The sequence below is a fragment of the Rattus norvegicus genome, chromosome 1 (assembly GCF_036323735.1).
Source record: "Rattus norvegicus strain BN/NHsdMcwi chromosome 1, GRCr8, whole genome shotgun sequence".
NCBI lineage: Eukaryota > Metazoa > Chordata > Mammalia > Rodentia > Muridae > Rattus > Rattus norvegicus.
This window is the reverse complement of record NC_086019.1, coordinates 22332099-22352940: the sequence shown is the minus strand read 5'-3', so window position 1 is coordinate 22352940 and position 20842 is coordinate 22332099. Positions and strand designations below refer to the sequence as shown.

Sequence of the window (20842 nt, the reverse complement as noted above, 5' to 3'; positions counted from 1 at the left end):
TTCTCATGAGCAACAAAGCAGAGAGTATTCATAACTTGACTTTTTCTCATATGTGCTGAAGGGATTTAAAACTATTCAGTTGACTTATGGTCAACTCCCAACATTTTAAAACATACACAGGACTAATATGTTTTTATAATAAAATGGGCAGTCACAAGGCAGAATCCATGTCTGATGCCAGAGTTCTTTCGTTGTCTTGTGAAATGAGGAGGACAGAGCGGGATTTGTGGATCGAGACTTCTGTGTTGGTGTCTTTAGAATTGTGTCCTTCCTTACTGGACGCCTTTAGGGTTCCGCAGCTGACCAAACACCAGTTGCAGCAGAGCGTCTCCGTGTACTTCAGGGTCCAGCTCAGGAGCGTCACAGCCACAGCTGGAAGACCATGTTCCTTCATGTACTTTTGTTACCGTCCTTTGTCAAGGAATTGCCAGTGTGTGGCTTTATGCTCTATGTCTGTATAGCCCTCCATCTGAAACGATCCAGTAGTGACCAAGTAGACAGTGACTTTAAATCACAGTGACCCTAAATTAGTCACAGCAGACTTCTCAGATTATTTTCTTTGTACTCAAACTGAATATCCTTACCCAGGTCCCCAGAGTGTTACACCATCTCTGCACATAGCAAAGCTGTGCTCTCTTAACCTTTGTAAGAGTAGGAACGCTTCACGGTTTTTACGACCAGAGGTCGGCTGAATAGAAAGCTCCACTTGACTTCTAGCTCACTTTCATTGTTCATGCGGGATTTTGTCCTATTATAGAGCATTATGCTTCTTAGGTTAGTGTTAGGAATGATTTGGAAAAATCCAAAAGTGTGACCTTGAAGCGGTGTCCACTCCTGAAACCTGGCTATTCTGCCTCACGTAGAGACTTTACACTTACCTTTTGGTTCAACTCACGTCATCATCTTTATACCTATCAGGGTGTTCGAGACCTCCTGAAAGTGATTTTGGAGAAAATCTTGACAATCCCGAATACTGTAAGCTCTGCTGTTGTCCAGCAGCTTCTGGCAGCAAGAGAGGTAATTTAAACATGCCGCTCATATCTCGGTTTGTTTTTGTTTTTGTTTTTTTTTTTCTTTTTTTCAGAGCTGGGGACCGAACCCAGGGCGTTGCGCTTGCTAGGCAAGCGCTCTACCACTGAGCTAAATCCCCACCCCCTCTTGGTTTGTTTTGGTGTGTGCTTTTCAAATACACAGGGGCTGGAGCTGGGGAGATGGCTCAGTGGGGAAGAGCACTTGCTGTTAGACAAGAGAGAGTTCAGTAAAGGAACCAGGCACGCATCCTGCTACTGGCCAGTGCCATAGCCCTGGTGCTGTGGGTCAGAGAGTGGCTGGTCAGTGAACCCAGCAGAAAACGCTAGGAGGATACCTGACACACACGGACAACTGCACACATGCACATAACTCACACAGCACACACACACTCGTAACTTGGAATAGTTGTAGAATGTGTAGTTCCTTCTACTGAAATGAAATCAGTTGTTTTTAATCATGTGACCTGCCACTGAGCTACATCTCAGCCCAAGTCATTTTTGGTTTCAAAGACACTCTTACTTCATTGCTCCTGGCTTGCAAAAGGAAATTTTAAAAATTTAATTTATGCTAGATAGTTATGAAAGGAGTAATGAGACTAAAGTATTTTAAATCGTTATAAGACAGACAATGGCCACGTTTGTCTTTTTAAACTATTAATAATACTGTAATAGTTATTCTTTTTTCCTGTTACCATCTTAAACCTGTAACTCTTTAAAGCATTTTAAGGTATTACCAAAAATGCATTCTATTGTTAATAGCCTTCATTTTTATAATTCTCTAAGAGAATTCCTCTACTAATTTTTTTTTTTTTTGGTTCTTTTTTTCGGAGCTGGGGACCGAACCCAGGGCCTTGCGCTTCCTAGGTAAGCGCTCTACCACTGAGCTAAATCCCCAGCCCCCTCTACTAATTTTTAAAGTAATAATTCTGCTGTTTTTAAGGCTGTGCACACACATACATTTACCTTGTGGAATGGTTAAGGGAAGCAGTTTGGCATAGTTTACCTCACAGTCTTTTGATTTTCTGTCAAGTATCATGTAACCCCCACTGACACTGAACTAATTTGCAGCTTAGGTGAGGATAGGCCTGAACTCCAGATTCTCTGTCTCCACTTCCCAAACGTTGGAATCTCAGATACGATTACCTTTATAAGACCTACATAGCCGGGTTGGGGATTTAGCTCAGTGGTAGAGCGCTTGCCTAGCAAGCACAAGGCCCTGGGTTCAGTCCCCAGCTCCGAAAAAAAAAAAAAAAAGACCTACATAGCCATTTTCAAGTTTATAATATATTCTGATTAACTGCAGTCATGATATACAACAGACTCTTGAATTTATTCCTCCTGATTACCAGAAGTGAGTCTTTTTTTTTTTTTTTTTTTTTTTTTTTTTGGTTCTTTTTTTCGGAGCTAGGGACCGAACCCAGGGCCTTGCGCTTCCTAAGTAAGCGCTCTACCACTGAGCTAAATCCCCAGCCCCGAAGTGAGTCTTTTTAATCAGCATTTCGAGGGCTCCCACACAGATACAAGCACTTTACCAACTGACTTATTGCCCAGCCCTATTTGCTAACTTACTTTTCTGTTGTTGCTGTCGTGTATTTGAATTTTGTGTGTGTGTGTGTGTGTGTGTGTGTGTGTGTGTGTGTGAGGCTAGTCAAGAATAATGCTTTTTGTTTGTTTTAGGTTATAGCGTATATCTTGGAACGAAATGCCTGCCTGTTGCCAGCCTACTTTGCAGTCACAGAGATCAGAAAATTATATCCCGAGGGAAAACTTCCACACTGGGTAACTTTGCATTTCCTAAAACTTTAAATTCCTGTCAAAATGTTATATAATTGTATTGCTTATTTGTACACAGACGTGTGTGTGTGTGTGTGTGTGTCTGTGTCTGTGTCTGTGTCTGTGTCTGTGTCTGTGTCTGTGTCTGTGTACATGACTGACTTCCTATCTTAGTTAGGGTTTCCCTTGATGTGACCATATCGTTGTGTGCCGTCAAAGGAAATCAAGATGGGAACTCAAGCAGGCTAGGAACTGGAGGCAGGAGCAGCTGCATAGGCTGAGGAGGGTGCTGCTCTCTGGCTGGCTCTCAGGCTTTACTCGGCCTGCCTTTGTACAGAACCCAGGACCAGGAATGGCCTCACCCACAGTGGGTTGGATACTCCCTTTCTGACCACTAACTGAGAAAATGCCTTGCAGCCTCATCTATAATCTAATCCTATGGAGGGAGGCATTTTCTTCTTGGGGTTTCCCCCTCTCAGGTGACTCTAGCTGGTGTCAGGTTTACCATAAAACTAGTTGACACAGTGTGTATCTCTGTGCACACGCCACAGCATGAGTGTGGAGTTGGGGCACTTTGAAAGTTGGTTTTCTCCTGTGTTGGAGGGACTCAGTATTATGCTGTTAGGTTTGCACAGCAAGTAACTTCACCCGCTGAGCTGTTTCGTCTCTCTGGCCCCTTTGAGAAGATAACAACTTCTACTTTAGGGCAAACATAGGAGAACTCCTGAGAGTGGGAGGGTTCCAAAAGAATCATGTCATGCACGTTTTCACATGGTTAGGTATCCCTAGGTGCTGCATACTTTACTGTGCTTAATATTTATTTGGGGTAGGGGGCAGATTGTATACCCCGTACATGTGGCTAGGGGTCGGAAGCCGACTTGCAGAAGTCAGTTTTCTCTTTTACCTTTGTGTCCCAGGGATATACTGATGCCTCAGGCTTGGTGCCAAGCACCTCTCCCTCTTAAACCAAATCACTGACCCAGTAAATATATTCTTTTACCATAGTATTTGTTTTGTATCTCTATTAACCCATTGAAACAGGTCAGTTTTATTTGTGTGGTTTTTTTTTTGGGGGGGGTTATTTATATTTTAATGTTATCCCCTTTCCTAGTTTCCTGGCCATAAGCTCCCCTCCCCATCCTATCGCCCCTCCCCCTTCTATGAGGGTGTTCCCCCCACAACTACTTACCCCTTCCCACCTTCCCACCCTGACAGTCCCCTACACTAGGGGTGGGGGGGGAGTTCCAGCCTTGGCAGGACCAAGGGCTTCTCCTCCCATTGGTGCCCAACAAAGCCATCCTCTGCTACATATGCAGTTGGAGCCATGGGTCTGTGCATGTATAGTCTTTGGGTAGTGGTTTAGTCCCTGGGAGCTCTGATTGGTTGGCATTGTTGTTTTTTGTTTGTTTGTTTGTTTTGTTTTGTTTTGTTTTGTTTTTGCCTGAGCTGAGGACTGAACCCAGGGCCTTGCGCTTGCTAGGCAAACACTCTACCACTGAGCTAAATCCCCAACCCAGCATTGTTCTTATGTGGTTGCAAATCCCATCAGCTCCTTCAATCCTTTCTCTAACTCCTCTAATGAGGACCCTGTTCTGAGTTCAATGGTTTGCTGCTAGCATTTGCCTCTGTATTTGTCCTGCTCTGGCTGAGCCTCTCAGGGGACAGCTATATCAGGCTCCTGTCAGTTTGCACTTCTTGGCATCAGCAGTATTGTTTGGGTTGTGGCAGTATGTATATGGATTGGATCCCCAGGTGGGGCAGGCTCTGAATTGCCATTCCTTCACTCTCTGCTCCAGACTTTTCCTCCATATCTCTTCCTATGAATGTTTTTGTTCTCCCTTTTAAGAAGGACTGAAGCATCTGCACTTTGGTCTTCCTTCTTCTTGAGCTTCATATGATCTGTGAATTGTTTCTTAGGTATTCCAAGCTTTTGAGCTAATATCCACTTATCACTTAGTGCATACCATGTGTGTTCCTTTGTGACTGGGTTATCTCACTCAGGATGATATTTTCTAGTTCCATCCATTTGCCTATGAATTTCATGAAGTCATTGTTTTTGATAGCTGAGTAGTACTCCATTGTGTAGATGTACCACATTTTCTGTATCCATTCCTCTGTTGAAGGGCATCTGTGTTCTTTCCAGCTTCTGTCTATTATAAATAAGGCTGCTATGAACACAGTGGAGCATGTGTCTTTGTTATATGTTGGAGCATCTTTTGGGTATATGACCAGGAGAGGTATAGCTGGGTCCTCAGGTAGTGGAATGTCCAATTATCTGAGGAACCTCCAGACTAATTTCCAGAATGGTTGTACCAGTCCGCAATCCCACCAACAATGGAGGAGTGTTCCTCTTTCTCCACATCCTCGCCAGCATCTGCTGTCACCTGAGTTTTGTTTTTTTTTTTTTTTTTTTTTCTTTTCTTTCTTTTGGAGCTGGGGACCCAGAGTTTTGCGCTTGCTAGGCAAGCACCCTACCACTGAGCTAAATCCCCAACCCCGTCACCTGAGTTTTTGATCTTAGCCATTCTGACTCGTGTGAGGTGGAATCTCAGGTTTGCTTTGATTTGCACTTCCCTGATGAGTAGGGATATTGAACATTTCTTTAGGTACTTCTCAGCCATTTGGTATTCCTGAGTTGAGAATTCTTTGTTTAGCTCTGTACCCCATTTTTTAATAGGGTTATCTGGCTCTCTGGAGTCTAAGTTCTTCAGTTCTTTATATATATTGGATATTACCCTTCTATCAGATGTAGGATTGGTAAAGATCTTTTCCCAATCTGTTGGTTGTCGTTTTGTCCTAATGATAGTGTCCTTTGTCTTACAGAAGCTTTTGCAGTTTTATGAGATCCCATTTGTCCATTCTTGATCTTAGAGCATAAGCCATTGGTGTTCTGTTCAGGAAATTTCCCCAGTGCCCATGTGACTCTTCCCCACTTTTTCTTTTATTAGTTTGAGTGTATCTGGTTTGATGTGAAGGTCCTTGATCCACTTGGACTTAAGCTTTGTACCTGGTGATAAAAATGGGTCGATTGGGGTTGGGGATTTAGCTCAGTGGTAGAGCGCTTGCCTAGCAAGCGCAAGGCCCTGGGTTCGGTCCCAAGCTCCAAAAAAAAAAAAAAAGGGTCGATTTGCATTCTTCTACATGCTGACCTCCAGTTGAGCCAGCACCATTTGCTGAAACTGCTATCTTTTTTCCATTTGATGGTTTTGGCTCCTTTGTCAAAAATCAAGTGACCATGGTTATGTGGATTCAATTCTGCGTCTTCAATTCTATTCCATTGATCTACCTGCGTGTTTCTGTACCAATACCATGTACTATTTATCACTATTGTTCTGTAATACAGCTTGAGGTCAGGGATAGTGATTTCCCCAGAAGTTTTTTTATTGTTGAGTATAGTTTTTGCTGTCCTGGGTTTTTTGTTATTTCAAATGAATTTGCAAATTGCTCTTTGAAGAACTGAGTTGGAATTTTGATGGGGATTCTATTGAATCTGTAGATTGCTTTTGGCAAAATGGCCATTTTTAGATCAATCCTGCCAAACCATGAGCATGGGAGATCTTTCCATATTCTGAGATCTTCGATTTCTTTCTTCAAAGACTTGAAGATCTTGTCATACAGATCTTTCACTTGCTTGCTTAGAGTCACACCGAGGTATTTTACGTTATTTTTTTTACTATCATGAACGGTGTCATTGCACTCATTTCTTTCTTAGCCTGTTAATTCTTTGAGTAGAGGGAGGCTACTGATTTGTTTGAGTTAATTTTATACCCAGCCACTTTGCTGAAGTTGTTTATCAGGCTTAGTAGTTCTCTGGTGGAACTTTTGGGGTCACTTAAGTATACAATCATATCTTCTGCAAATAGTGATATTTTGACTTCTTCCTTTTGTTGTCTGATTGCTCTCGCTAGGACTTCGAGTACTGTATTGGATAAGTAGGGAGAGAGTGGACAGCTTTGTCTAGTCCCTGATTTTAGTGGGATTGCTTCAAGTTTCTCTCCGTTTAGTTTGATGTTGGCTACTGGTTTGCCGTATATTGCTTTTACTATGTTTAGGTAAGGGCCTTGAATTCCTGATCTTTCCAGGACTTTTATCATGAAAGGGTGTTGAATTTTGTCAAATGCTTTCTCAGCATCTAATGAAATGATCATGTGGTTTTTTTTTTCTTTGAGTTTATTTATATAGTGCATTACAATGATGGATTTCCATATATTGAACCATTCCTGCATCCCTGGGATGAAGCCTACTTAATCATGATGGGTGATCATTTTGATGAGTTCTTGGATTTGGTTTGCAAGAATTTTATTGAGTATTTTTGTGTCGATATTCATAAAGGAAATTGTTCTGAAGTTCTCTTTCTTTGTTGGGTCTTTGTGTGGTTTAGGTATAAGTGTAATTATGGCTTCATAGAAGGAATTGGGTAGTGTCCCTTCTGTTTCAATTTGGTGGAATTGTTTGGACAGTATTGGTATGAGGTCTTCTATGAAGGTCTGATAGAATTCTGCAGACCCATCTGGACCTGGGCTCTTTGGTTGGGAGACTCTTAATAACTGCTTCTATTTCTTTAGGAGTTATGGGGTTGTTTAGATTGTTTATCTGATCCTGATTTAATTTTGGTACTTCGTATTTGTCTAGAAAATTGTCCATTTCCTCCAGATTTTCCAGTTTTGTTGAATATAGGCTTTTATAGTAGGATCTGCTGTTGTTTTTTTTAATTTCTTCTGATTCTGTTGTTATGTCTCCTTTTTCATTTCTGATTTTATTAATTTGGTTACACTCTCTGTGCCCTCTGGTTAGTCTGGCTAATGGTTTATCTATCTTTTTGATTTTCTCAAAGTACTAGCCCCTGGTTTTGTTGATTATTTGTACAGTCCTTTTTGTTTCTACTTGGTCGATTTCAGCCCTGAGTTTGATTATTTCCTGCCTTTTACTCCTCTTGGGTGTATTTGCTTCTTTTTGTTCTAGAGCTTTTAGGTGTGTTGTCAAGTGGCTGATGTATGCTCTCTCCTATTTCTTTTTGCAGGCTCTCAGAGCTATGAGTTCTCCTCTTTTTTTTTTTTTTTTTTTTTGGTTCTTTTTTTCGGAGCTGGGGACCGAACCCAGGGCCTTGCGCTTCCTAGGCAAGCGCTCTGCCACTGAGCCAAATCCCCAACCCCATGAGTTCTCCTCTTAGCACTGCTTTCATTGTGTCCCATAAGTTTGGGTATATCGCGCCTTAATTTTCATTAAGTTCTAAGAAGTCTTTAATTTCTTTCTTTATTTCTTCCTTGACTAAGTTATCATTGAGTACAGCATTGTTCAACTTCCATGTATATATGGGCTTTCCTTATTGTTGTTATTGAAGACAGTCTTAGTGTGTGGTGATCTGATAGGATGCCTGGGATTATTTCAATCTTCTCATATTTGTTGAGGCCTGTTTTGTGATGGTTTTATATGGTCAATTTTGGAGAAGGTACCATGAGGTGGTGAGAAGAAGCTGTGTACTTTTGTTTTAGGATGAAATGTTCTATAAATATCTGTTAAGTCCATTTGGTTCATGACTTCTCTTAGTCTGTCTATGTCTCTGTTTAATTTCTGTTTCCATGATCTGTCCATTGATGAGAGTGGGGTGTTGAAATCTCCTACTATTACTGTGTGAGGTGCAATTTGTGTGATTTGAACTTTAGTAAGGTTTGTTTTATTAATGTAGGTGCCCTTGTATTTGCAGCATAGATATTTAGGATTGAGAATTCATCTTGGTGGATTTTTCCTTTGATGAATATGAAGTGTCCTTCCTTATCTTTTTTGATAACTTTTGGTTGAAAGTCAAATTTATTTGATATTAGAATGGCTACTCCAGCTTGTTTCCTCAGGCCATTTGCTTGGAAAGTTGTTTTCCAGCCTTTTACTCTGAAGTAGTGTCTGTCTTTGTCTCTGAGGTGTGTTTCCTGTAGGCAGCAAAATGCTAACAGTCTCTTAGTCTGTCTTTTTATTGGGGGATTGAGTCCATTGATGTTGAGAGATATTAAGGAACAGTGATTGTAGCTTCCTGTTATTTTCGTTGTGATAGGGGGAGTTATGTTTGTGTGTCTCTTTTGGTTTCCTTGTAAGGAGATTATTTTCCTCCTTTTTCTAGGGTGTTGTTTTCCTCCTTGTGTTGGAGTTTTCCATCTATTATCCTTTGTAGGGCTGGATTTGTAGAAAGATATTGTGTAAATTTGGTTTTGTCATGGAATATCTTGGTTTCTACATCTATGTTAATTGAGAGTTTTGCAGGATACAGTAACCTGGGCTGGCATTTGTGTTCTCTTAGGGTCTGTATGACATCTGTCCAGGATCTTCTGGCTTTCATAGTCTCTGGTGAGAAGTCTGGTGTAATTCTGATAGGTCTGCCTTTATATGTTACTTGACCTTTTTCCCTTACTGGTTTTAAAATTCTTTCTTTGTTTTGTATATTTGGTGTTTTCACTATTATGTGACGGGAGGAGTTTCTTTTCTGGTCCGATCTATTTGGAGTTCTGTAGGCTTCTTGTATGTTTATGGGGATCTCTTTCTTTAGGTTAGGGAAGTTTTCTTCTATAATTTTGTTGAAGATATTTACTGTCCCTTTAAGTTTGGAGTCTTCACTCTCTTCTATACCTATTATTGTTAAGTTTGATTTTCTCATTGTGTCCTGGATTTCCTGGATGTTTTGGGCTAGGAGCTTTTTGCATTTTACATTATCTTTGATGATTTTGTCAATGTTTTCTATGGTATCTTCTGATCCTGAGATTCTCTCTTCTATCTCTTGTATTCTGTTGGTGATGCTTGCATCTATGACTCCTGATCTCTTCCCTAGGTTTTCTATCTCTCCAGGGTTGTTTCCCTTTGTGATTTCACTATTGTTTCTATTTCCATTTTAAATCCTGGATGGTTTTGTTCATTTCCTTCACCTGTTTGGTTGTGTTTTCCTGTAATTCTTTAAGGGATTTGTTTGTTTGTTTTCTCTTTAAGGACTTCTCCTTGTTTACTTATGTTGTCCTGTATTTCTTTAAGGGAGTTATTTATGTCCTTCTTAAAGTCCTCCATCATCAACATCATAAAATGTGGTTTTAAATCCAAATCTTGCTTTTCCGGTGTGTTTGGATATCCAGTATTTGCTCTGGTGGGAGAACTGGGCTCTGATGATGCCAGGTAGTCTTGGTTTCTGTTGCTTAGGTTCCTGTGCTTGCCTCTTGCCATCTGTGTCTGGTGTTAGCTGGCTTTGCTGTCTCTGACAGTTTTTTGACCCTCCTGTAGGCCTGTGTGTCAGCTCTCCTGGAGAGTGGCTTTTCCCAGCATGGGTATAGAGAGCTGTGGGTCCGTGTCAGCTCTAGGCGCAGGCAGAAACTGGAAGGGTCCTGTCCAGACTGCTCCGGAGTTCATGTGTCCTGAGGGCTCCAGGCGGGTCCCTCGGAGCAGAAGTGGTGTTTCTCTGCTCTCAGCTGTATCAGCACCCCTGGTGACTGGCTCTGGGCCCAGGCAGAGACTAGAAGGATCCTACCCCTCACTGCTCCTAGGTTCCTGTGTCCAGAGGGCTCTAGGTGGGTTCCTCTTGTGCCAGGAATGTGAGCAGAAGTGGTGGTCTCCCCTGAGCTCTCAGGAATGTTCACACTTCTGAGATTCCAGCTCTCTCCCCCATGGGATTTGGGTACAAAGAGCTATGGGACCAGTTCAACTCCCAAAACAGTTCTTATGTCCTTAAAAACTATACAGGTTCATTGACTAGGTAAGGATGCAGTGGTATGACTTGGCTCAACTTAGGGACATATGGAGTAACAAGTGTTTGGAAGAAAAGGAGAGAGCACACTAGTCCTTAAGTAATTGTCTGTGCTAGACTTTGCACTAATGCTTGTGTGTTACCTCAGTTTCTGTAGATGATGCTCAGAGATGCAGGATAACCTTGCTTGTATATTTATTTTCTTTTTCTTCTAGTTACTAGGAAACTTGGTATCAGACTTTGTGGATACCTTCAGGCCCACAGCGAGGATAAACTCCATTTGTGGTAAGATACGTTTAAAGTACACTTAGCGTATTACATAAACCTGTATCTTAAGTGACCAGGGATCTTTTGGACTTAGCTGAAGGATGGCCTCTTAGGTGTGACCCGCCACTTTGTAGCAGTCTAGAAAATAATGTTTATTTTTAGGTGCTTTGGATAAGGCAAAGACAGAAATCTTAGTCTGCGGCAACTTTTACATAAGACTATTCCAGCAGTTGGCTTTCATCTGACTAGAAACACTATTTATTTTGTATGTTTTAATTAGCTGGGCACACCTTTCATTATATTTTGATTTTGGCTTTTTTAAGACACAGTTCATATAACCCAGGCTGGCCTGAAATTATGTAGGCAACTGTGATTGTGAACATCTGATTCTCCTCTTTCCTGCCACACTCAGTTTGTGTGTTTGTGGGGAGAGAACCCAGGGCTGCATGCCTGCTGACCAATCTAGCACATGAGCTCTGTTCCTGGCCCCTGGAAATGTCTGCAAGGTTCTGTGGCAGAGTAATGAGAAGTCCGGATTCTTCAGTCCATTGTAGCCCCGGTGCCGAAGCCCAGGCACTGTAGTCCACACGCACTTTCTCTTTAGCTCTGTTTCCTTATGCTTGATGCAATCGTTTACTATCCTTGAAATTCCTTTATATATTTCCAGATTGTTTTAGAGATTACAGCAGCCTCGTAACTGTCTGGGAATACAGGCTTTTTAAAAATTGACCAGATGTTGAGCATTTCTTATGAGTCTGCGCTGCTTTTGACACTGGGCGTATAAAGAGAAACTACATAAATCCTGAGCTCTCTAGTTTTTGTAGCTGAATATTAATGTCATTAAATGAAATATGGGAGTGAAGATGATGTGGAGTCGAGGCCTCAGGCTCTCCCTGCAGGTCTGTCTGGTAAACATTGGAAGCTGTGTGTTGTGTTTGGTCTGTAGCAGCTCTGCTGCCGGACTGCAGAGGTGCTCGAGCGACTTCATCGTGTACAACTTGCAAAAGCAGATAGCCTCTAGGTTTGGCTTATGGACTGAACTGTACTGAGTTCTGCCCTAAACCCTTAAACAGAGGGCAACCGTTTTGCATTTAGAAGCCTTGTACGGATTAATCATTCAGCCATCTGGGAGAAATATACACAATAAAAACTGCCACGCTTCAGTGTCCTGCTGACACTGTTGCAGGCAATTTAAACCGGAGCCTGGCTCAGTAAGCATACTCATTAGATACTGAGAGGATGAAGGGCCTGCCAGTGCCTTGGCCACATTCACACGGACATGTTTTTGTAATGTGTGCAGGCCGTTGCAGTCTTCTGCCAGTTGTGAACAACTCGGGAGCCATCTGTAACTCATGGAAACTGGACCCTGCAACTCTCCGCTTTCCCTTGAAAGGCCTTTTGCCATACGATAAGGTGTGTTTTAAACCCAGTGTAGGCTTGGCCATCTAGTGGGTGAGCGGGAGGGTGGGGGAGCACCCTCATAGAAGTAGGGGGAGGGAGGATGGGATAGGGGGTTTCCAGAGGGGAAACTGGAAAAGGGATAACATTTGAAATGTAAATAAATAAAATATACAATTTTTTAAAAATCCTCAAAAAAAGAAAAAGAAAAGAAAAAGAAAAAGCATATCTATGTCTATATACTGCTTTGTCAAGTGTTTGATGCCAGATCACCCCTTAATAGTCTAGAGAAGTAAATGTTCTCAAGAGAGGTAGCTTATGGCTTATTATATTTCATGGTGTGTGCTTTGGTTTAGTCTTAGATATCGGTTTCTTTTGCTATGGTCTTGCTGTGTAACCGTGGCTGGCCCGGACTCCATAGTCAGCCTTGAGCTGGCAGTGCTGGGAAGGCACCATGCCACCACCTGTGGCTATGTCTGTCCCCTACCCCAGTATACTCTGTGGATGTGGATTTGCCTCAGTGGTACACCTCTGCTAAAGAATACAAACATTCTAAGTACAGTTCTTGTCTAAGGCTCTACATTAAAAAAATAAAATGAAGACCTGGATTTGAACTCAGGACATACACACATTACTATTCTTTTGGCATTTACACTTGTCATCTTTGGGAAGAGTGATAACCTTGGAAGACAACATTTGGCGCTTTGGTTAGATTTCTAAGCAGAAAATTCTCCTTACAGCCATGTTTATGACAAATTGTGATCACGGAAACTGGGGCATTTTTCTGCTTAGAAGCAGCGATCCCTAACTGCACTGATGAGCAGTCTTGCAGATTGTGCTGGCTCCAGTCTGGTTGTCATTAGAACTGTACCTACACAGCTACTTGTGGCTCATATCCCTAGGATTCGGAGTGATGAGGCAAGAGGTGACTATGAGACCCAAGCCATCCTAGGCTTTAGAGCAAGTTCTAGACCAGTGCTCCTGTCTCCGAAGCTTCTGGGAGAAGCTGAGTCTGCATGTTCTGGTTTTATGTGCCACGTGAATACAGTGCCTGAGGGGTGACAGGTCCCCCACAGTGAGAGTTCTAAGTGGTTATGAGCTTCCCAGTGGATGCTGGGAATTGAACCCTGGCCCTCGGGAAGAGCAGCCATCCCTCCAGCCTCACAAGGAATCCTTTAAAATTATTACTTGAAGGGGATGTGTGTGTGCCTTCCTGTTATTTCTGCACATATTTAATAGCACAAGTGGAGAAAGGAGCAATAAGCCAGGAGAGAACTGGGGTGAACTGAGGGTAAGGATCTGTCTATTGAAAAGGAAACATGTTTATGAAAGCAATAATTGTTCTTGAGTTTTACTTCAAAATTTATCTAGTACAGTTTTTTTTTAAAGCATATCTTTAAAATCAGTTTAAAGCCGGGTATTGTGGCACATACCTTTAATCCCAGCACTCAGGATGAAGAGGCAGGCAGACCTCGCTGAGTTTGAAGCCAGCCTGGTCTACAAAGTGAGTCCAGGGTAGCCAGGATTACACAAAGAAACCTAATCTCAAAAACCACAATTAGATATTCACACAAAATCAGTTTAATTTGCTCTCCCCTCATCCCATTTCTTTCAGAATTCCATCTAAGATATCTATTAAAAACAATTGCAACCAAGTGACCGTTATACAAGTAGTATCTGAAGTAAACTTGGCAGTGACTGTCCAAGTGATGGTTCTGGCAGCACACACAGAAGTAAGGATGGGACATGTGTTAGGACACTGGTTGATGGCTCAGACACTCCAGCAAACATGCAGACTCAGTCAGGGTAAGACAGGATCTTCCTGCGCATGTGCTGTAAGAGCCACTCTTGTAGGACAGCTGGCTGTGAGGTAAGGGTCACTGAAGGGCATAGGCAAAGCACTGCTTTCCTAAGCTGTGTGTTTAAATGGTGAGTCCACTTTACCAGTCTTGCTAGAGACATGGAGCCCAGCAGCTTATACTGAGGGAGTACAAGAGATACTTATGAAAAAACTGTAAACTCAGAAAAAGGTTCTAAGTTTGGATGTATAAGAAATTGTGTGTTCAGTTACGTAGAAACTTGGGATGCTTCATTATGTCTAAGAAACACGGCCAAGGACAGAGGCCTATCTAAACTGACAACTATAATATTGGCATCTTAAGTAGTCTCTAAAGGGGAAACTAAATGTTTTCAGGAACAGGGGAAATGACAAGATCCATTCAAGTGTTGTCTTGACTTTTAATCCTTAAAAGGTCTTGCTGAAGGCTTTCACCTTGGTTTTGAAATGAGAATGCTGGGTGGGAACCTAACCTGTTCGCAGTAAATGTCATTTTCCCAGGAGATTTTCCTACTGGGGGAAGTAACCAGTGCTGGAGGAGATTCTCCTCTTAATTCTTCATCATTTGAGTTCACCTTTGCTAGTCTTGGAGCAGTAATGTCTCTTTTATTTCCTTTAAAGGATCTGTTTGAACCCCAGACTGCTTTGTTGAGATATGTACTGGAGCAGCCTTACTCCAGGGATATGGTCTGCAATATGCTAGGTTTAAACAAGCAGGTACTGTACTACGCTAGAGGCCTTACGTCTGTAGATCTCATGTGCACTGTGCTGTTTTCTCTGCTGTAGCTCACCGAGCAACACAGTTCAGAACCCTTTGATGACCTTTTCAGTACGCAGGTTACTCGACAGTGTATGCTGTGGTTTAATATTGCGTTAAGGATGTTTAAATTTAAAGGGAGGTATTTCTAAAATTGGTTTGTTCTGCATTGCTTTTTTCCTATAAGGCCAGTTTCAAGTCCCCCTTTGCCAGAGAAACCTACACATGACTTAACCATATTTTTGGACCTTTTGTTGTTGTTGTTTGGGTGTATTTTTATAACCCTGATACCCTCCGAGTGGCCGCCTTGCTGACTTTTTCTATTTCTTTCTTTCTTTTTTTTCTTTTCTTTTTTTGTTTTTTAATTTTTTTCTTTTTTTCTTTTTGGTGTGTTGGTGGTTGACATGTGGGCGGGTTTGTGCTGACTGGGGGTTCCTTGAGGCTGGCCTCATAGTCACCGTTTTGTCTTTTCTTTTTTTCTTCCTTTATTTTTGTTCTGTCCTGTCTTGTCCTGCCCATCCTCCAATGCTCTAGACCTTGAACATTGCGCAGGTATGTTCACAACCTTACTGTTGTATTGTGACTAACGATACGCTGGCCGCTTTGTAGCCGCTGATTCATTTAGACAGTACGTGTATGGTCGGTCGGGGCTTGAAATTGGCGGGGCCGTCTGAGACCAAGGCCACTGAAACCTTTCTTGGGATGTGAGAGTTCTTTTTGGTGGATGGTTTTTGTTTTTTGTGGTTTTTTTGAAATATATATGTATATATAATATATATATTTTTTTGGTTTCTTGGTTTTTTGGTTTTTTTTTTTTTTTTTCTTTTTAAAGAAAGAGACAACACTTGGCACTCAGTAAACCTGTCAGTTTTTGGTTGTTTCCCCATCTCCGTTTTACTGTTTTCATTTCAGGGCTAAAGGCAGCCCTGATGGAGTTTTCAGAGAGGGAAGATTGGCGGCAGCCTCATATCTTTCCAGGCTACTAAAAAAACAAATAACAACAACAAAAATACTTGTGTTGATTTGCCTTAAAAACCAGAACAATTTCAAAAAGGAATGAAAAACCGAACATTTTCATAGCGATATGCTGCCTTCAAAGGTCGGAGTGGTAAGCTCTAAACAGGGAAGTCTTTTTGGAACCATGGGGATTGACTAAGAAACGTCACACTCTTAGGTGACCCCACACCTCTTGACAAACACCTGCCTTTGTCAGTCTTTGCCAGATGTGCCCTTCTCGTAGAGCGGGCTCCTCAGGTGCGGCCCGCCTGTGGCAGGAGACAACCACTGTGCTACGTCTGATAAGCTGAACTCTTGGTGCAGCCCCAGGTCCATTCTGGGCTTCGCACCTTTGAGAGCTTAAGCAGAATTGTGGTTCCAGTACATTTTTGTTAACAGTTTTTGAGCCCAGCATATTAAAATCGAACAGCGTTTTGATTTTAAGGAGATGCTCTTTCCAGGCTCTGTAAGGTAGCGTTGCTGTTTGCAATACCATAGTGAAGGTTGTGCCAGTGCTTCCATTGATAAAGCCCTATTTTTACGGACATACGGCTTGGCCATAAAACTTGCTCAGTGTTGAAACTGCATGCCAAACTCACCACAGTAGCAACACCTCTTTTATTATTTTCATTTTTTTTTCCTTCTAAAAAATTTTTACCAAGTTTCCTTGTTTGGAAGAGCCTTTGTGAAGTGAAACTGAAACTCCCTGACCACCCAAGTACCTGACAGTTACCTCTTGTAGCCTGTCACATTAACTCTCACCCGCTTTCACTTGAGTTAGAGGTAAGTATTAGCTAACTGTGCAAGAATGCTTCACGCTTCGTCTGAAGACGAAGTTTGAGTAAGCATTTTGCCATACTCGCTCATTCTTTTTATAATTTGGTGGCTAACTGACATTTGAGCTGTAAGTACGTCCCCCAGATAGCCTTAGCCACCTATTGCTCCCCTCCTCTCCAGATAGCCTTAGCTATTATGGCTCCCCTCCTCTCCAGATAGCCTTAGCTATTATGGCTCCCCTCTTCCTTGAAAGGAGGCAGTTGTCCTCAAAATAGAAATTGACAAAATACTTCAAGAAGAGTTTTTATGATCTGATCATTTTAATAACAAGTTTCAACCTATAAAAAGTTTATGACTAAGGCATAAATCCATAAAAAATAAAGTTTATAATGGAAATGCTGACAGAACATTATTACTATTGGTCCCACCATAGTGTAAACATTGTCAAAAATTCACAATTCATCAGTAATTGTTGTCTTAGGTAACTGTAGTGAAGGGATCTACAGATGCAAGATAATATGCCGAAGTGCCTTGGTGTATTATTTTACATGTGGAAAGTAGGGTACGAAAGGAGAACCAGCAGTATCAATCCATATGAATAAAACAAATCAAATCATCTTCTATCATTACAGAACTGTATACCCTGTGCTGTACTTTCTTGTCCTTTCTCTAACAGTGCAACAATTAAAGCTTGGAGACTTTATGACCTGTCCATATTACATTTTCCAGTAGGAATTGGGCTATGGTTAATCCTAAAATCAGTCGTAGATAGGTCATAAATAGCTCAGTTCTACAACCACAGCCAGCGTAGAGTGTTGAAACAGCAGTGGAACAAAAGAAATGATGTGTTCTGTGTTGACATAGACTTTCTAGTGTTTTCCCTATGAATAAAAGCATCATAAGTCACTATACTTCCGGAGCTTGGTGTGCTGTGTGTAGGCTCTGGCTGCCACCTCTCTGCAGTGACTCTGGGAGCTAGTGCTACCACAGGGACCCAGTTCTGATTACAGCCTCCATGGTTAAAGTAGGAACCACTAGAACTGAGGGATTTATTTCTCCCAGCTTGTTCTGAAGGCAGTATTAAAAGTCATTTAAATTACTACTCACAACCCCTTGTAAGTAAAATTAGCAAAATGTTTAATGCAAAAGTGAGCTGTTATTGCAGAAGTGTCCCATGCCACTTAGTAGTGGGTCTGAGTGGGGACAGAGGAGCACTGTCATGTACAGTTGGCCAGGGGTAGGAAGGAAGCTGGGCACAGTCGCGTTGAGGGTAAAGTAGGGTCTAGTACACATTGAACCATCACATAGAAAAATGATTTTTAAATACTGAATTGGATATCCTCTTTGTTAAAACAGGTTTAAGCTAAATATACACGTAGATATAAACGTTCAATATTTATGCTAGTCTAGTGATTTATAAATACAATTATTAAAGTACCTTTCAAAAGTTTATGCCATCCACTTGATAAGATAATCCGAAGTATGCTGAGGACTCTTTGTTTGGACATACTTATTTTATTGAAATTGAAAACTAAAGCAAACTAGCTATGGTGTCATACACCTGGAATCCGAGTGCTCAGGAGGCTGGGGTGGGAAGACAGCCTCAAGCGCAAGTTCAGCCTGGGCTTCGTAGTGAGTACCAGGTTCTCCGGAGCTGTATAGCAAAACCTTGCCTTAAAACAAAGATCAAAGCAGAAAATGAAAGCACACTTACGTTTTGTTTTTTGAGACTGGAAACAGTGTACACAGTAGGCTGCCTTTACAACATAAGTCCAGTCCCCCTCCCTTGTGGCAGCTGGATGCTAGACCTGTTCACACGTTACTTAGACTTGCAAGTGGGGCTCAGTTTATGTCACAGGCCTTCCTTTGTTGATGCTGCCCCATTGTCAGACAAAGCAGCATGTAATTCTGTCTTTATGTTTGCTTTTAGAGAATGTGCCTAGCTTTATCCAAAACAATTAGCCCAGTCCATAGTTTGCTTATATTAGATACCAGGCCTTCCGGAGCAGAGATTACTGGTGTATTTAATTCTCAACTAAAAAGCTGGGGCGTACTCATGAGATGGAGCATATGTCGTAAAGCCATCAGCTTTACATTCCCAACTGCTTTATCTTGCCAAAATTTTCATATTTCTGGCGTTCTTCTTTAAACCATTAATTGAGTTACCATGACAACATGCCTGAAACCATGTAGGTAAAAGTCCAGCCCTTAAATAAACAAACAAATGGCTAATACAAGAAAGGGAAACTCCAGAGTGACCCAGGTGCTCTTTCTCCTAAAATAGACTCAGGGGCAACCACCACAGACACCACAGACGGGGACAGTTCACAGATTGGCTAGTCTCTACAGTAGAAGCAAATTCTCACCACTAGTATAAAAAAAAAAAAAATTCCTACTGGAAATCCTGGCTTTCCTTCTTTTCACAGATTTTTCTGACTTTGCATCCTTTGAGTGATCTCGCTGTAGACGTGTGTTGTCTGACACCTTTCTGAGGTTGTTGGTGGTTGGCAGAACTAGTGAATTTCAAGCCCTGTACACAGTAGCTGCATGCTGACTTGAGAGCTAGTCTGTAGTCTTGTCTGTTGCACTCTGCCCTGCTTCGTACTGATAATTGCGTCTGGAGACGTGCTGGAGTCTAAACTGGTGGCGTTAATCCTGCTCTCTGTAAACCTGTACCGTGGTTCAGCTGTGATCATGGCCTTGTGGTTTTGGGAAAATACAAGATGAAGCAACCATCGATGCTTATCTGTGGGGTAGATGTCTGTTTTATTTGCATGCATCCAGAAAGTGCAGCTATGATAGAGCCTTACCACGTGGAGCTGGCGAAGCATGCAAGGAGGGGCGGGAGGCAATGGGGCATCTTGTCTCCTTCCAGAGTTGTCCCCATTTTGCATTTTTCTATAAATTCAAGAAATCATATCCCTTTTTCATGGCAAAAGACGTCAATAATTAAATCTAAAGTATAGGGAAAATTATCTATATTTTAGTCATTGTGTTCACTAGAAAGGCTTCTAACTGCCTGCTACTGAGTAATACAACATTTATTTTTAAAAAAATGAAGATGCTTTTAAAATACGGCCTAACTCTTTCGGTCAAAGCACATTAGACATCATTTTGACAAGCACAGATCTTTTTGCCTCTAGAAAGGGAAGTCGCGTTTTCATTGTCAGTGTTTGAACCAACTCTCGTTGTTTTAGATTTAAGTGATCTAATTTAAAGCTGCATTATGTTTGCCTGCGTGGGAGGGACGGCAGATGCCCCTCGCTCTGAGATGAGCTGCTCTGCTGTTAGGGACGAGGCTTCCATTTCAACCCAGCATTGCTGTCACACATGAGGAGCCCAACCGTAAACTTGGAGTAATCGCTTTAAAACACAAGGCTTACATTATTGCCTCATTTTCTTTCCCTAAATCTTCAATCTCTGGAAATTCAGGCCTTTCAATTTTGAGTTAGATTGCAAAAATAATGGCATCTCTCTATCACGTCCGTCCTCTTTAACCTGGTGTCCTAAGAAAGGAATCTGCAGTGCTCTGGTGGCCTTTTCCCAAGTTGAAGTAATTTGTAATTCTGTATCAAAATTAAAAATGAATTGGAAGCGGAGGACGTGAAAAGATAGATGTTCCCGTGGACCCTCCTCTGTGCCAGTAGGACAGGATGCAGCTTTAATAGACTAGATCTAACCGTAACCTCAACTCCATCCCATGCTTCTTGGCCTCGGGTTAGGATTAAAGCCTGTTAACTGGTGACTTCGGTAACTACCAGGAGGCTTTTGGAATACTGTATTCAATCTCTGCCCTACAGCACAAGCAGCGCTGCCCTGTGCTGGAGGACCAGTTGGTGGACCTGGTGGTGTACGCCATGGAGAGGTCTGAGACCGAGGAGAAGTTTGACGATGGGGGAACCAGCCAGCTCCTGTGGCAGCACCTTTCCAGCCAGCTCATTTTCTTTGTGCTTTTCCAGTTTGCCAGTTTCCCACATATGGTTCTGTCTCTCCACCAGAAGGTATGACCAAAGGGCACCTCCTCAGAGCCACTCCAACAGCCCCTTACTTTGGCTCAGACGGCTTTCAGCACTTGCAGCTCCTGGGTTCAGAGGGGACAGAAGGCAGAGCCCTAATGATGCTTTTGTTTAGTTGTATTTTATTTGTTTGTTTTAAGACAGGGTCTCTCATGTTGCCTGACTTGTCTAGAACTCACTATGTAGACCAGGCCACCCTCAAATTCACAAAGTCCCAGCTGCCTCTGGCTCCCAAGGGCTAGGATTGAAGGCATGTGGCCTTGTGCCTACTTTCTT

The 20842-nt window shown here is 42.0% G+C and overlaps 1 protein-coding gene across 7 annotated transcripts in view; it reads left to right on the top strand.

Moving 5' to 3' along the window:
- Med23 (mediator complex subunit 23) overlaps positions 1-20842 on the top strand; it is a 68133-nt gene that overhangs the window by 24805 nt on the left and 22486 nt on the right. For 3 of the 7 annotated variants that reach the window (XM_039080800.2, XM_008758612.4, XM_063265558.1), the window contains 7 exons: positions 919-1017; positions 2709-2810; positions 10734-10803; positions 12086-12198; positions 14642-14737; positions 15312-15329; positions 20351-20551. In XM_039080800.2, coding sequence (XP_038936728.1) covers positions 919-1017; positions 2709-2810; positions 10734-10803; positions 12086-12198; positions 14642-14737; positions 15312-15329; positions 20351-20551 — 699 coding nt within the window. The remainder of the gene's footprint in view (positions 1-918; positions 1018-2708; positions 2811-10733; positions 10804-12085; positions 12199-14641; positions 14738-15311; positions 15330-20350; positions 20552-20842) is intronic. The other 4 variants (NM_001277054.1, XM_063265563.1, XM_039080806.2 and 1 more) reach the window with 2 other exon arrangements.